This window comes from Amblyomma americanum, chromosome 4 (assembly GCF_052857255.1).
Source record: "Amblyomma americanum isolate KBUSLIRL-KWMA chromosome 4, ASM5285725v1, whole genome shotgun sequence".
NCBI lineage: Eukaryota > Metazoa > Arthropoda > Arachnida > Ixodida > Ixodidae > Amblyomma > Amblyomma americanum.
This window is the reverse complement of record NC_135500.1, coordinates 147,875,303-147,892,898: the sequence shown is the minus strand read 5'-3', so window position 1 is coordinate 147,892,898 and position 17,596 is coordinate 147,875,303. Positions and strand designations below refer to the sequence as shown.

Here is a 17,596-nt window from a genome sequence, read left to right as displayed (position 1 = left end):
GGATGCAACTCAAGAACGAAGAGGCTGTTCCCCGTCAATGGACCCACTTCCAGCCAATGGCGTCGGCCGATTCTCATGACCGTGTTAGCGTGACAATACAGGGAGTTGCAGATGAAAGAGGATAGTCCCTTCTTTGCACCGTCGCACAACTCCCCTGCGTAGTCACGCTAGCAGGTTCATGAGAATCGGCCGACGCCATTGGCTGCAAATGGGTCCTTTGACGGGGAACAGCCGTTTCGTTCTTGAGTTGCATCCGACTATAGTATTCATGTCTGGCAGCGCAGTCCCAGCGCTCATCACGCGCCCGCGGTCTCATCGTCTTCATTGCGGCTTTGAGAGCACGTCACGCGGGGAAGCATTGAGTTGTATTGCTGGCCACTGGCATGGATAGCCTTGCAGTTTTTCTGCCGGTATTGCTGCATCGTAGTGACACCTAAACATTGATTGTAACAGTTTTGGCACAGATTTGTGACCTAGCAAAATTACGCCACGCCCACAAAGAGTGATAAAAATAATCATCAATTGCTCCTGTCATCATTTTCAGCCCAGATCAGTGCCCGGAAGAAATTTTAAAAGAAGGCAGAAACTCTTTTGTTCGTAATAGAGAATTTTGAAAGAGAATTGGACCACCATCTCCATTAATTTTGTGAAAATTTCGTTAATCGGCAACTATCGGAAGTTGCTCATCAATGAAAAAATCTTCATAAAATGTGAATGAACAGAGATGGTGGTTGGCGGAGGTTGATCATGATGTCCTGCATAGTAACACCTTACATGCTTACCCTGAATGTAGACATGGCTTACGGCTGTAGTTAACGGCCACGGCAGGACACCTTAGATTTAGATAATATGAAGCCAAAGGCCACGCATTTCAAATCTAAGTCAGGTTTCCACAGTTGGTATCGAACGTTGTTTGGGAGTTAGATAAGCGTTCATTTCACAAACAACAAGGAGTTCCTTCGGCATTCTCAAGAACATTGTTCGAAAAGAAGATACGCTTGAATTCATAGATTAAAAATATGAAAAATAAAAAAAATTGACAGAGAAAATATGTAAGCTGCAAGAACAAAATGTCTTGAATACGTGACGTAGCAATACAAAATAACATTAAAACATTTCTGCATTCAATAGCTGGAATCTCCCAAAACAACTGCGCCACAATAACGCATTACTGAGTACCGTGATTTTACTTTTAGGTTTTCTTGAGTTTAGCACATTACACAGCAGAGCGTAAACGCTAGAAATGTTTTTGTTTATTTTATTTTTCTTCCTTTTTTCTATCTTTCACCATAAGCGCAGCAGTTTCTTGTCGCAGCTGTTTGAGCACTGCGGTCTTTTCCGCGTGCAGTTGTATGCAATAGCCACTTGCGCTTTGAGTTACAGGCCACAGTGGGGGAGGTTCCAGATTTAAGTCAGCGCGGGAAAGCATGTATTCTCTTAGTCCACCGCCCCCCCATTCGGCCGTTTTCATTTTTCATATGTTGGTGGTCTGGTAGCCGCTGAATTGTTATGTGCAAGTGAAGGTGAGCGGTTAGATATTTCTTGTGCCACTTATTTTTTCCGTCGTACCCAGCAGGTATCAGCATTTCGAGGTTTGTAAAAAAAATAAAAGAAATGTGCAGATAAGAATATTCATTGCAATCATTTGACGCGCGACTAATCTTTCATATTTTCAAACCATAAACTGGCAAGGGCATTTTTATCGTTTTTTTAGTGTACGTATGCCAAGTACAGTCTTGGTCAAAAGTCTTAAGGTCACAGCGCTCAGATGCAGCGAAATTAATGTTCATAGAATGCTCCGTGTACCGGATCATTCAAAACAGAAGTCAAGCAGGAAGCTTCTCTACCGCAAGGAGAAAACTTCTGCTAGCATTTCAAGGTCATTCGGTCTTTAATAGTGCCGCAATGGCTCTGTTATGCGGCTCAAGCAAAAAACCTTTGGCCTAGCCAAGACTGTACCTACCCTCGTTTTACTTGGAGGTAAGCCACCTTGCAAAAAATTATTGAAAACAAAAATACAGTTGGTGTATGTCCAGCGGGTATTTCTTCTCGCAATCGTTGCAGCTTTGCACAGCGTCTTTACCCTTAGACAAAAAAATTGACGCTCAAAATAATCGATACACCTGTGGCTGCACCCAGCGAATTATTCACAGTCTGTTTCATCCGGCAAATATGAAGGCATTGCTGAACGAGATGTCCAGACCATACGTTCCTCGGCCAAATTGCAGGAAGAATATTCTGGTCGTGCTGAAAAGAAAGCAGTAAGGAAAGCTTAGAAAGACGTCTCAGAATTTCAGCAAGAGGCTAAAAAAAGTACACTTGTTGCGAAAAACTTCTCTAACTTGTATGCATGAGTGAGTAGGCGAAAGAGTTGATTTATTTCTTCTGCAATAAGAAACAAATTCAGGCATGAATAAAAAAAAAGACGGCGGTGGGAGGGGGAGGGGGATTCGACACCCGCAAAATTTTCGGATGCAGGCAACGCGAACACTATGGCCATTTCTGGGGATTAAAAACGTATAAAAAATGCGTCTGGATACGCGAGAACGGCAAAATGTACATTCCAAAGGTAATATATGTGTTGCTTTAGAAGATATCGATGAGAATGCATGATGTTAGAAGTTTGGGTAGATTTGACAGAACGCTGTGGATGAAAGAAAAGTTTTCTACAGGTTGGAGGAAAGATAATTTTTTTTTTTGGCGGGGGAAGTGGCGGGGGGGGGGGGATTGTTGGGTAAAAATAGGTCGCGTCGCTTCGCAACACGTACACGGGGTACTTATCTAAACCTCTCAACTACATACTTACTAGAAACAATCTCCTTCATCGCAGTCTCCTATTGTATGCACATCACGAATATTATAATAGTAACTGAAGAAATTGGGAAATGCCGCTGCGTTCCATCCAAGCTACCTTCGCCATGCTAGAAAGGTGTACATGATGGTCTACCTCTCTACTCATATCGGAGCCACATTCGTTGCCAGTTGGAGCAAGTTTTTTCCTTCATGTCTCACGGTTCACACATCAAGGCAGAAAGCCCCAGAATGTTCCATAGTACAACCATTCATTTCTTTTCAATCCCATTGTTTTCCAATTACGCTACCGTACCGATCCTTGAGACAACAGAGGCGGAACATCGCTTGAGGCGATGACAATAGGCAAAAGCTATTGCTAATGTAAGGAATTGGAATTGACGTGTTCTATTGTTCGATACCAGGCGCCATGCATTACAACGACTGCCTCTTCGCCATTGGTAAACCCTGCCTTAAACGCCACATCTGGCTGGCGACTGGCACTACTTGTTAGGCCTCAACCGTGACTTCACAGGCGGAACATCTACTAATGAATGAGCGGTCAAACAATGAATTCGACCCTGAGCCCATCACTTTACCATGGGCCCATCTCTGACACTGATCACACGCGGGACGTACACCTACTGTTATCAGCATCGATTGCCAGGCCGACACACACCGTCCCGCGCATTATTGGGAGCACGCACCCAACTAGCGCGACTTTACATAATAGGTTTCTGTTTCAGTGTCTGAACATTTCATCGCTGCTCTGCATACAAGAATTACGACAGTCAGTTTGCAGTAGCCCTGAACTTATTCTGTAACAAAGCGCAAGAAGTCGTTCAGCCATGCCAGTGCTCACATATTTCTTTCCTTTCTTTGCGACAGTGCGACCGTGCCACCCGAGCTGGGCATGGACGACAGCTGCTACATGTCTATGGAGCAGGGACCACACGCCGAAGGGAAGCCCGCCGCTGGGGACATACGCAGTGAGTGACGACACTAAAGCGTTACACAGTCACAGACAAATAAACGAGAAGTGATGATGATGATGATGAATTTTTATGGCGCAAGGGCACCTGTGGCCAAAGAGCGCCGTGGCACAGGGTTGATTGTATAAACGAGAAGTCTCGGCGATCAAGCTGGTGTGCCTGTTGGTGCAGCGCGTATAGAGGACGGTCTTAGACGTTCAAGTGAACAAGAAAATCAACTTGGTTTTGCTCTCTTCAACTGACGACCTCGAAACATTGAGCAGGAGGATATGTGGCGTCAGGTTAAAAGGTGGGTATATTTTTGCTTGTCAAATAAAAAAAAAGTAGCTACTTAAGAGTGAATTTTCTAGAAATATATTTAATAAGTAGATTAGCAAAACCTCACCAAGGTATAAGTGAGGAACGGCAGTACACGACTGGCGTGAAAAACGTTACTGAGCTCGCATTCTGCTTTTACACAGCGACAGCGTTTACGTTAGAAACAATCGCAACCCGAGTAGACTTATGCTTGGCTCAATACTTACCTATCGCTGACTGCTGTAGCATTAGCTCTCACTTTTTCGCTATCGTTGCGCTGATAGTCCTAGATAATCACGCAATGTTGTTCATGTCTTAAGCGATAACCCTTTAATACAATATACTGCGGAATTGTAGCGTGTGCCATCGCTTATTTAACAACAAGTGAAATAAGGATGCTAGTGGTACACGATGCGGTACCAGAGGCGCGGGGAGACAACGGACGGAAAACATTTTTTTGAATCTGCAACTCTACAAGACTGTTTTTAACTGTTTTTAACGCATGCCAGTTATAGCGCGACCAAAGGGTGACATCGCGCAACTAATATCGTCGCTACGGCGTCGTAATTTCACGCACTTTTTCGAGGCCGTATTTAACCACAATTTCTGAAATTCCCAAGCAAACGCAGAAGCTAAATATCGTAGGCTGAATGCAGGTTCAGAAGTGTGGCTCAAGGATAGAGCGCCTCATACGGTGTCAAAATAGTTCTTTTTCTTTGTTTTTTCTTTCTTATTGTACGCACTATAATTCTCGTCTCGACGGCGGCACCATTATGCTGCCATTTTTACAGTCGCCATAGTTATGAATTTGTGTTGAGGAGTTTTTTTTTCTCAAACATCTCAAACATTGTCTCAAACATTGGTGGAAGAGAAGTAAACTTACTTGATGCCAGTACCAGGGCCTGGTGATAAGGAGTGGTTGCTCCGCTTAGGCCCGTTGTGGTTGGTAATCCGCGGAGTCCGAATGAAGCCATGAATTGCAGGAGGCAGAGGGTTGGGTGCCTAAATACTCTGACGGCAGCTGCCACAGTGTGCTACAGGGCTCCGACGTACATTTTGCCCATGTGATTCGTAACGTGTATCTGTGATACCGTGTTTCGTTTTCAATATGCTCCCTGTATGCATGCTTAAATAGAGACCAGCAGGCTTTAATTATTGATAACAACTTACATTTGCTGTTTTTATTCCGATAGCCTGAGCCAGGCTATATATCGAGGCACGTAGCATTTTGGTGAAAGCCTTTTGTTCCCAATTGCTGGTTATTCGTGACTGCATAAGCAAACGCTACTGAATGAAGCGATGTATCTGCATTTGAACAACTGCTGGTTATTGCAGAGATTTTTGCAGCGATGCCATACTTCTCCCCATTTTTTTTCCATTCTTCTCATCGGTGCTTTTGCGTTTTTTTAACCACGGACTACATTGTTAGCTCAATTTTGTACTGAGTGTTGGCACTAATATGGCTACCAGTGGATAAAAGGACTTTCTTGATGCTACAGAAACCTTAGGGACATTGGGCACGCTTAAAAAATAGCAGACGATAATACGCTCGAACGCTCGCAAGTGTGACTTGATGTTGCTTTTGCGTTCATGGTCCACCTAACTATGCCAGCTAGGGACATGAATTTGAAGTTAACGCGCAGAAAAAAATGCCAAGCAGTAATTGCATTTACAAAAATACCCCTGAATAAATTATTTTTGAGATAGTGAATGAAGTCACGCTTTACTTCGCATAATAGTTCATTTAGTACGTTGTCATGGTAATTTCAGAAGTTATTTTCGAGTTATTCTATCTGAACACTAAAGGAACTTTTCGTAAGCTTCAGAAATATTTCTTGGAAACCTTCGAGGCATCTACAATAATGCGCACCTGCTTTTATTCAACAAAAGCAGGTTCAACAGAAAGGTTCAGAATGCGTACGCTTACATCTCAGAAAAATGTGCCTAAAAAAACTTTGGCTTTTTTCATAGGTGTGGTGTCACTAGCCCCTCTATTCCCTATCGTTGTCTAAAATACAATGTTATTTTTAAGGACGGTATTTTTTAAAGCAATTTAAAAGTGATGCAAATACTTATGTCGTGTGTAATTTGTCATTAGGAAAGGTAATCGGCAGTGTAATTCAGTTAGCTGTTGAGAATAATTTTTTACGTATATGGAAGAGCCGTCCGCCCTTTTCAGCCGGATACGCCTTCGAAGCAGCTGCTCCGCATGCAAGTCTACCGCCGACTGATCGTGGCGCCACCAGCGACGGATCCGGAAGAACCGGGCAGCAAGGTGACGACAGCCAGGACGAAGGTAACTGGCTTAAACTACTGATTCCCTGACGCGGTATCTACTATTCAGGGACGAGTAAACGGGGGTCAACATTGTCCAACTTTCGGGTCTTTAAAAAACATAGCACCTGCGAACTTTGACACATGCTTCTCACGCTCGGTCAAAAAAGGAAAAGAAAAAAAGGCACTGTAGCACGGGCGGGGCAGAGGTCACGAGGCATGTGTGCTACGCATTTAGTGTACTGGTGGGCGTTGCTGTGGGCGTGATAAGGTGCGTGGTTTTCGCAATGCGCACGAGATGAGAATAACTTGTTGAGGCACAGCATCGAGTGTAATCGCCTTTTCAAAATTATAGGAATTAATATGGCTACTAGTAACGGCCAGCTACGAATTCCTAATTGAAATCAGGCGCGTAACTGCAATAGTTAAGAACCTAACTCTTGTAATTAACCAACTCGTATTATTAACATGATTCGCCTGTTTTCTTATGTCCGCTGAGACGAGCATTACAATGTCTCAAAAGCCATCTTGATGGCTTGGAAAGCCTACATATAGAAATGTCTTGCGCGTTCGCTGAAACACCCGCCACTCATGCCACACCCGGCAGAAATGCCCCGCAGGACGTGCCAGCCTGCGCGACCGACAATGAGGAGTGGAATCTAAGAAAAAAATCGCTATATTACAACCCATCGAGGGTTGTATTTTGTGGGGACCTTTTTTTCCCACTTTATTTTCGCTCGCAGCTTTGTCGCTGGTTATTAGTGCTCGTGACGTTAGGGTAAACAGCTGGCAACGAGAGATGTCGATCAATTTCAATTCGAAACTGTGCCAAAGTCGGGTCTGACGCAAAATAATGAATCTAAAAATGAATCCCTACAAGATACGGCTCGATAGTTTGGGAAGATAAGAACATTATAGGGCCTTTGTGACGCTACGGCACGAGAGCTATAAAGCAGATCGTACATGCCGATGCTACGTCCGTCGCGCACCTCTTGCGTGAAGAAGTGTCACCGAAAGCGGCATAGTAACGCAACCGTTTAACGCAATCATGGCTACCTGGCCGTGCGCACAGTGGCCTCTGTGTTTTGAAAAAAGAACAAAAATGGCGGACGGTTTAGCGTGGTTAAGTTAAATGCGAAGCAGGGGCGCTAGCACTGGTTTTCACTTCGGTTTCGGTTCAGGGCTCTGATTTCAAGGTCAAGCAGACTTCAGACAAAGATCGGCGAAATCGACTTAACCTTCGCCATAAGGGTATGGTGCGATAGCGTAATGGGTTAATGTCCATATATTGAGAACTGGTCATTCTCTACTTTACATTCATAGATTGTTGGGAGTCCTGATGCCAGTCCTGGAGCAGTGATGCAGCGGTTAAGCGATGCGCCACTTCCCTGCGATGGCAGGTGCTGCCACCGGGTGGGGCTTGTGAAACCCAGGTCGCTCTTACCGAACAATCCCGAGGTCACGGAAAGAGGCTTTGGACAGACAAAGATAGGCGAAATCTGAGATTGAGGGTTTGTGCTAGTGCACTAAAAAACTGCAGTGACAAGTTGTTGGGTAGCTGATGTGGGTTCATGGAGCTTATGTTAGTTGTGGGTTATGAGCGTTGACCACTGGTTTCGATAACAGGGACACACCTGAGGAAGTATTCTATAAGGATCAATTTAAAATGGATATTCATTTTTCATTTCATTTGGAGTGACGTCAGCGTGACATCAGACGAAAGCAGCAAGCGGCCAGTCACACAAATCACAAGGTAGCGGTTCCCCACGTCGAAGATAGCCTTCGCCACTCAGCGCGCGCACCGTTAGACCATCGTCTACGATATGCAGCCAATGAAGAGGTCCGGTCGCCAATGAACCAATGGTTCATTCGCTTTCTACAAACGCTTGAAAGCCGCAGCTACGTCACTGAACAGCAGTGACCGATACCAGAATACAGAGAAATACAGAAGTGGCTTTACTTTTTTGCGTGTGTGGAATAGAAGGTAAAGGAAGCCGTAAAAGCGGAAGCGCTTTTCGATAAAGATGAGCTGATAAGGAGCTGAATACGCACGGCACACTTTCTCCGTCTGCTTATGTTCAGTCTTCTTTTTAGCAGCGGTAAATTTACAAAAGACAGTAAATTAATGGCAGCGAGAGTATGGGCACCAATGTTTCCTTAAAAATCACGAAAGCCGGTCTTCGTAGAAATTTTGTTTCTTCGGGCATTCTAAGCTAGAGATATGTTTTATCTAGACTGAATTCTTGGATGAAACAGCGACAAAATAATGGGAAGCATTCATTATGAGCCACTGTTTATATGCATTTTAGAAAGTCGGCACCTGGACAAACTCAACAGTAATAAGACACGGCGGTCTTGAACTATGTGCGCATAGTGTTTCGCGCGACATAAGCGGCAAATCCAGAGACCCAAAATAAAGATACATGTTGTAAAAACACAACCCGCTTAATGAGATCCCTATAAAGCCGGTCGTGGTTTGGAAAGATACGCTATTGTTGGAGGCAACCGGGTGCAAGAAAGGGATTTTTTTAACTGATATTATTCGTAATAACCAGTTAAGACTAAGTACGTAACTGCTGAGCTACTGAGGTGAAATTGTTTAATGTGACAGAGATGCCGTGTGCAACGACGAAAAATATGAAAAAAATTGATAGTCTTAATTTTATTAGCTCCGTGCCCGTAAACACAACGTGTGGGTTTCCTGGGGGTGCCGCAGGGGATTCGAGCAAGGGAAGCTGCTGCCGCGACGAGCTCCTGGGCCCGGGGGAGGCCGCGGCCACGCCCCCCATGGCGGGCTTCCCTGAGTCGCTGCAGGAGGCCGCTCTGCTTCGTGCCTACGACGTCTACTCCATGGAGGCCCTGCTCAGGAACATACAGGCGCTGCTGCGCGTCGCTGCCGATGGCGCCAGGCATCACGAGAGGCAGGTGAACATCGAGAAAGGTGCGCCACAACTTGGTTCCTCTTATTCACTCACATTCCGCGGAGGACGGCGACAGACGGTTGCTTCGCCGTTGCTTAGAGGCCCTGAGTCATCGTGAGGTAATCTGCCACAGTAGTCTGCCAGCAGAACCGGCTGTGTTGTGATGACAGGCGCTCGTGTGATATCACGGGAATCCCCGTCACATCCGAGTTCCTATTTGTAACGACATACCTTGAGATAGGACAGGCCTTTACGTAGTTGCGGGAAAATTTTTCTTGTGTACTTTATACTCTCTCAGGTAGTCAACATTGACAGTATATTGTTAATTTGCTTTCACGCTAAATATTCACTACAATAATGTTAGCGGTGACCTGTACTGCAATTCGGGGTTGCTTTTTTTAGCGATGTAACTACAACCATGTCAACGCATAATATTCACGAGAAAATGCGTCACGATGGCTACAGGATAAACGTGCTCACAGATAAAATAAAACTGCAAAATACAGTGCATATGAACATTTCTGTCTTTCCCTTTACTTCTGTTTGGAAGCAGACATCCTATTGCACTTCTGCCAATGTGTCCTAACGATTTAACGCAAGCGTTTGCCACTGCGTAATTTTTTTGCATATGATTTTCGAAATGTCTGTACACGTTATTGATCGCTGTCTAATATAGTGATGTTAACACAGTTCTTCCGCAGGGCTTCCAAGACTTTTATTTTCCACCCTTACCGCTGACAATTTACTCACTCAATCCCCGGCCCGACAAACGCGCCGACCAAGACTTGCTTGTAAAGCGTGCTTCACCACGGTAACGCTCTTAATGCAACAGAGTGCCATTTACAGGAGCCTTTAACAAAGGGAAGTTGAAGCCGCCTTTTTCCTTACAACAGCAGAAGAATTAACTGGGGCAATAATGTTGACCTTATTGTGGAGGTGAGCTATGCAAAAACAAAAACAATAGAAATACAAATTAAGGGCGTTAAAAATTAAGGAAAAGATAAGCATGCCCTAAGTGCATCTGTGTAGGAACCGCCTGTTTTGTCCACAGGTGGCAAGCGTCTGGCACAGCACTACGGTGCTGACAAAAGGGGATACTGAAGAAGAAAAAAAAAATTAGTGACAAGACATGCGCACACTTCCATTTTGCAGACACGTTCGTTCAATATGATGCGCTCAAAGCCTGTTCGTGTGCAAAACACGGGTACTCTTTATACAACTTTATCCTTTTTTTTGTTCTGTTATCCGGACAGCCGAGCTGGGAATGGAAATTCTGCGAGAGCGAGAACTACGCGAGAAGGTGGAGAAACAACTCGCCGAGGAGCAGAAATTTAGAGGTGAGGACAGAACTTTCCTGTTCATTACTTACTGCCACAACAGAGATTCACCTGGAGACATTTTAATATTACGCATGCGAGACATGGGTATTTAGGGAGGAAAGTCAGATTTTAAGTAAACAACATTCAACTGGTGGTTAATCTCACTGAACTGCAGTATGGTACTTTAGTTCCCTTTTAAACTGTGTGAGGACACCGAAAATTAAGCCTGTACTCACACAGGGTGTTTCGAAGAACGTGAGCGAGGGAACTTCTTCAAGCGCACATGGGTAACATTTTAAGAAGTTGCCCTACTGAATGAGTTACGTTATAATGCACCCCCCCCCCCCCCCCCAAACTACCACACGCAGTTCTGTACCAGAGGCGGCTTCGGAGGGAGCGCCGTTCTAGGCGCAAAGTGCAGGAGCAGCTGCAGAACGAGATTAAGCGGCGGCTCAAAGCGGAGGAGAGCCTGCGGGAGGCGTCGACCGACTCCGTCCGCTTCGTGGGAGGTCAGTTCCTTCTCTGACGTCTTCTCTGACGTTTACTGTTACGATTGAAGCCTCCCGCGAAGTTTTCTTTAATACTTTCTCTCTACGTTTCTTTTGTGTCAGCAGGCTCACCAAAATCCGATTGCGTCTGCGTATGCTGCGCTAAAAGTGAGCCCTGCCAATTCACGCCGACTAAGGGAAATTTAGAAGCTATCTTAAAGGCTGTTTGCCAAAACAATACCAATTTATTCAGGCGTGCACTACCGAGGCAGACGGCATCAAAACATGAGATAGCTAGCCAATTTAAGCACCCTTGAATTTCCTTAGACAGCTCAAAAACCTTGAACTGTGTGAAACACTTAAAACGTACTGCACGAAGTAATCAGGCTGAATTCATTGCAAAAGCGAGCGATCTCATGGACTTCCGATATATGCAGCAGTAAGTGCACGTTGCGAAAGCCGCGACACTTTTTCGGGCCAGATACATCAAGATTTTCTGTGTTAGGTTTCACTCTGCTTATTTAAGCATGTGAGAAACCATGCATGTTATTATCATCTTTTTTTACGTATTACACGGATGAAGACGTTGTGCCTTAAACCAAGTCAGATGTGTTATAGATCCCTAGCGTATTCCTTCTGTTCCTATCCGGAAAAAAAAAGTTAAAACTGTTTTTGTCCTATTATGCTCTCTTTCAGAGTCCATGGAATCAAAAGAAAGTTCGGACCCGGAATTCAGACTGGACGCTGAGCAAAAGATGCACGGTAAGGAGACAGTTTACAAAGTCACTGTTTTCGTAAGGAAGATTCAGATTCGATGACAGAAAGCGTGCTGCGCTGGATACGTTTTCCTAAATACCACTTTTCTGTCAAGAATATTCAGTCTTTGTCTCCGTTTGCGGACTATATTTTCGATCTTTTATTGTGCAATGTATGCTAAGCGAAAATGCAGTTCTTCTTTCCCCGCCTCTTTCCCGCGCGTGCCCATTATCGTATAAAAAAAATTAAAGAGAAAGTCAATAGTCAGCGCTTGTCAGGAAACGCTGATGGCTAGACAATAGCAATAATGTTCCGTTTGTCCACCCTGCATGTCCAATATCATGAACGAGTGTTGCCTCGCCATCCCAGCGTTGTTTTTACTAAATGTCTCCTTCTCACCAAACCAAGCATCTCTCTCCCTCTCTTCACTTCCTGCGCTCCCTCCCCGTTTCCGGTGGCAGATTGCGCCATGTCGGTGTACGCCCCGGAACCGCCCCGGTGCAGTAGCAGCCCCGGGAGGTAGCGCGGTCGCGACACCGAGCGGTCCTCGCCGCTGGGTAGCGGCGGCGCCTCCTTCGCTTGACCGGGCACCGACACCCGCCGCTAGGGGGCGGGTGCGGGAGCGACGACACCTGGCGCCGAAGCGGCTGAGTTCGCATAGCGGTTGGTGAACAAAGCACAAGCAGGGAACGCTGACGAGTGTACGCGGCCCTCGCTGTATGCGCCAGAAGGAACGGCAAGTCGTTGCATCTGTTTCCTCGTAGTTTGTCAATAAAACGACGTAGCTCGTGCTGCTGATCCGAATGGTATTAATTACAGAGCAACCTCGCTCATTCTTTTCTACGGATTTAACACGGAAAGACCCATGCTTCGCGACAGCTACTAAGGCTGTTTAGCATCTTTCCTGCGGTGACCTGAACTGTTTCAAATACAGCAACCGGTGGGGCTTGAGACACAGGCTGCTCTTCCCGAGCGACCTCTCGCGTCCAATCGTTAACTGCCACCTGAAACGGCGGACAGTCTGCTCATAGTCCGGTGGGCAGGCAGGTTGGCGTCTGCCATGGTGGACAGGTTGTGATGACGTCACAAGATCACGTGATCCAGGCGGCAGGTGTATCCACGTGCTTTCCACCTCCCAACGCCGCCGACGACGCCGGATTTTGTTAAGATCGAAAGCATGACTGCTGTCGCGTCAGTATCGTCATATCTGGCATGAAATTTGCGACGCTTACTATATGATGACGTTTTGCGATATGTGCGCTGTACGGGCCCGTAAGTACATTTTTATGTGCTGCTTTCTCACCTGGCTCCTTCGCGCTATGTACCAGGTGCGAACAATCTAGCAAACATTCTATTTTTTTTTCAGCAAAAAATATAGCCCTGTGCACAGTATAGCAGAAATTACGGTAACATTCATCGACTATATTGCGCACGTCATTTCTGTTGTCATGTTTACTTAGAGAAATATGCTGCGACAACTTATATGCTCATAGACATATGCTCATTTTGATCGAATAATACTCTGAGCATGCATATGTTCGATTTTACTATGTCTTGCAAAAGCAATCGAGGTTATTTTCTCTTTTTAGTTAAACTCTCTCGATAAGATGTTCATCATTTCATTTGGAACGGACACAAACGGCGTAATTCTTGGTACAAACGTGCAATTCGGTGCTATAAAACAGAGTGCGACATGAAAGCGTATGAAGTGTAAAGACGGTGCTGGCATATTTAAAACAGCTAATTTTTCATTCGTAGTATTACAAAACTCATAAGCGCCGTATCATCGCTGTTGAAAATAACTGCCTGAAACACTGAAAAAAGGATAAAACGCGACAATAATTGGTTCAGCGCGCTAATCGAAGACTTGGAACCATTTCTTCAGCGTTTCTCAACACATGAATTTTTAGGCATGAAACACATTTAGATTCCATTCTCAGCAAGCCCAGACGAGCATCGTCCCGAAACCGTGGCGAAACCGAATGAGGAATTTAAGCCGGAAATTTCCGAGACATTTCGGAAATTTTTCGTGTCATGACCAGCAGCCAGGAGACCTGGCCGATACCTGAGTTCGGCCACCGTTATCGATGTGTCATCCTGGAATGCGCTAGCACTTTCTGGCAATGCATTTCGTGATCATATCTAATCTCGACGTCAATACAGACTCTAAATTTTTTATTGCATTTTTTTTAAGTTAAAAGACACAGATTATACTTTAGTACACGTTTTGCTAGAATGTGGCCCCAATTAAGCTTCGCATTAAAACACACCTGAAAAGCGTTAAGCGTAGGGCAACTTTGGCCACAAGGCTAGCAAAAACTGACGGTAAGAATGACACAAGTCTTGTTCAAACGCGTGGATATAATATTTTACGCCTGCAAAAAGTTTTCCTCCTCAAAGCGTTCACGCCGTTCTGCAGGCTTCACCTGGTTACAGAGCGGCCTATGGAACAGACCAGACAACAGAACTCTTCTCATCAAACATCTCAAGGGCGCCGCTTTAACGCGGCAGCTATTTTCAGTAGCGAAGCGCCTACTAGCCGCCTCAAAATAAGAGCAAGACATCGCTGGTCGAAAACCTTTTTTCGGGACTTGAAAGTTTCCAAATTGTTTCTACGTGACAAAAGTCTTCCTCGGCGTGCTCTAGGCATTGCGGCAAGGCTGACTTACGCCTGAATTCACTTTATTACATCGACGGCAGGCGAAGTCCAAAACAAAAAAAAAAATGTGATACGTGCCCCTCAACCTGCGCAGTCAGTTCCGTTCTCCACCGCTGCGTTTGAGTATCCTCGAAAACTAAGGCGGACCCGCAAGAGACAGAGACGCAGTTCCACCAACAAAGCTCGTGGCCCTCAGCACGCATTTAATCAACGCTATACCGCGGAACAACAGTTAAGGCCAGAAGAGAAAGCGTCGCTCTCCTCTGCGGAAACTCCGGACGAGAATTAAGAAAAAGAACGAACAAGCACGCGGGGGAAACACCGATGCGAAACTCGAGCGCCTCGAGATCAAAGGGTTGTGTATTCAACGCCGCCGTCGACTTGTTTGTTCGTCGCTGCACGCGCGGAACGCGGCCAGGGGGCGCTCAGGTAGCCTCTTGCCGACTCGTTGCTAATTGCATTGCTCGCTGGCGCCCTCTGTCGCAACTCGAATAAACTAACCCCCTGCGAGGGCTAGCGCGCGCACTCGGTTATCGTCTGCTCGCATGTATAATGCCCACGCGCTACGACAGAGGAGGCGCAGGGGGGAGCCAGTCTCACTCCGTGTCGTCTCTCTTCGCGCTAAACCGGAGTGGGGACTGGCTGCATAGGGGGGGAAACGTCGGCCGCTACGCCAGGAAATCCAATTGGGTGGAGTCGTCGTTGTAATTGCGACTGTCTCCCGTTCGCGTGGGCCGCGCCGGCGCGATGATCCCGATTCAGACTGACGTCTGTCGGCGGCTCTTTTGAGTCGAGCGCCGATGGGATTAACGCGGCAAGGGGGGGGGGGGGGGGGGGGGGGCGGGGGGGGGGGCAACAATTAGCCCGGCTTAGCGTGAATCGAAGAACTCGCCACCACGCCTCGGGATTCTCGCTTGCCCGTGGGAAACTCTCTCTCTCACTCTCTCACATTCACTTTGTCTGCCTCCGCTTTGCGAATCGAATTATTGACTTCGTAAATGAAGCCGACACGGCAGGGAAAGAGACGGTGGAAGTCATTCGGAGTTGCGCTTTCTGAGTACTGGGATCCACGATCTCCTTCCGCTGCCGCCGCCCCATCCTCCTTTACAGATATGCGCGGAGAAGGCAGCTTTAGCCGAGAGCAACGTTAAAATGCCGCAAAATTATGCACGGAAACTCGTAGAGCCCACGTCAGGTACTGTACCGTCAGAAACGTTTCTCAACAGAGGAAAAGCGATTGCGCACGGCGGTTGCAGCGTTTATTGCACTGATTTGGTCTAGTAGCATCGTTATCATTACCAAATCAGCCACTGAGCAGGAGGACCCCGGTTAAATCCCTTCGGCGGCGGCGGTCGCGTTTCGATAGAGGCGAAACGCAAAAGATACCAGCATGCTGTGCGTTGACAGCGCACGTTAAAGAACCCCAGGCGGTCTAAATTACCTCCTGATCACTCCTGAGCCCTCCACTACGGCGTCCCTCATAGCCCATATGTCGCTTCATGATGTTAAACTCCTCAATTTACAATGTGCGAGGCCCGGCAGAAATGTCAGTGAATGCGCTAGACCAGGAAGCGCCGTTAAAACAAAATCAGTAATATTAGAATAAGTAGTTGTGTTACGGTTTGTCTGGGTAATTAGCCGAGGAAGCCTGAAGTCTGCACTCAAGTTCATGAAGCCAGTGGTGTCGGATGATGAATCCAGAGTGCAAGGCAGTTCAACGAACCTGTTTATTTTTGGCGGGTTAAAATTTCAAGTAGAAAAATTGGCAAAGATGGAAATATAACCAAACATTTGTTTAGTACATCGCGAAGGTCGCTTCAAGATAACGATGGAGCAAAAAACAAAAAAATAAAACAAGGGCAGCAACATGCACAAAAAACATTGTGTCTAGATGATTAATGCGTATACAGGTTGCAGACGATTTCTAGCGAGGAAACAAGCGGCATGTGTGAAGTATGAAGATAGTCTACGATCGCGAGTAGGACGGCTCCTCCTGTTCTGTCCGCACGGTCGCATTGCTATTGTAATTTGCAAGGCCCTGCAGCTCCGGGGGTACTTTCAGCAGCACCACACAGTGGGCGAGAGGAACTGGACCGAGGTAGCACCGAAACCTTACAATGATGTTGCTTTTTATTTGGCTCAAACGTTGATATATTGTTCTTAGTGTGTTATTTTTTCTTCTAAACGCGTATGGAACGTAAGAAACGAACGTTTGAATATCCTAACCCTAATTAGACATTAAAACAGTACAAATGCAGCTTTCTTTAAAATGACTAAGCAGCCTTGCAAGACCGTGCACGCCCGCCAGTTGCGAAGGTACAGAGCTTAATCAGTGCTTTGCCAGGGCCAACGTAGAGTGCGATGCTTGAATCCTGCAGCACAAAATAACAAAACATAGAACTCACCTCCTCACAGATAACATGAAGATAAGTTTTTGTAGCCGTTGTTGAAGAGTGTCCCATGTGTGATAGTGATGAATCGACAATATGAAACGTTTTTTTAACATAATAATGGGCTGTGAAGAAAAGTATACAACAGCTGTATCTTACGAGTACTCACCTATGGGGCAGAAACGTGGAGGCTAACGAAAAGGGTTCAGCTTAAACTGAGGACAAAGCAGCGAGCTGTGAAAAGGAAACTGATTGGTGTGACGTTAGGAGACATGAACAGACCAGAGTGATGAAGTGAACAAACGCAGGTTAATGGCATCCTAGTCGAAATCAAGAGGGGCAAATAGGCTTGGGCAGGACATCTAACGCGAAAGCAAGGTAACCGATGTTCGATAAGGGTAACGAACTGAATTCCAAGAGAAGGCAAGCGTAAGAGTGGGTGGCAGAAAATTAAGTAGGAGGATGAGATAAAGAAGTATGTGGGGATAAAGTGGCCGCTGCTGGCACAGGACAGGATTAATTGGGGAGATTTGGGAGGGGCCTTTGTCCTCCTGCAGTGGGCCTAATCAGGCTGATGATTATGACAATGATAATGAATGGGGCTGTGCATGCGATCTATGGCAGGCACAATGTGAGATTAAGTGCAAACTACTGACAGTTAAAAAACATCATTACTGAAAGAACAATGGGAAAAGATATGGGGCACAATG

At 46.0% G+C, this 17,596-nt stretch overlaps 1 protein-coding gene across 1 annotated transcript in view; it reads left to right on the top strand.

Moving 5' to 3' along the window:
* Nucleotides 1–12,571, top strand: part of LOC144130400 (dachshund homolog 1-like) — a 29,567-nt gene extending 16,996 nt beyond the window's left edge. The window contains exons 5-11 of the mRNA XM_077664326.1: nucleotides 3,679–3,779; nucleotides 6,259–6,375; nucleotides 9,070–9,294; nucleotides 10,528–10,611; nucleotides 10,962–11,102; nucleotides 11,778–11,843; nucleotides 12,299–12,571. Coding sequence (XP_077520452.1) covers nucleotides 3,679–3,779; nucleotides 6,259–6,375; nucleotides 9,070–9,294; nucleotides 10,528–10,611; nucleotides 10,962–11,102; nucleotides 11,778–11,843; nucleotides 12,299–12,360 — 796 coding nt within the window. The 3' untranslated portion in view covers nucleotides 12,361–12,571. The remainder of the gene's footprint in view (nucleotides 1–3,678; nucleotides 3,780–6,258; nucleotides 6,376–9,069; nucleotides 9,295–10,527; nucleotides 10,612–10,961; nucleotides 11,103–11,777; nucleotides 11,844–12,298) is intronic.
* Nucleotides 12,572–17,596: the final 5,025 nt, after the last annotated feature.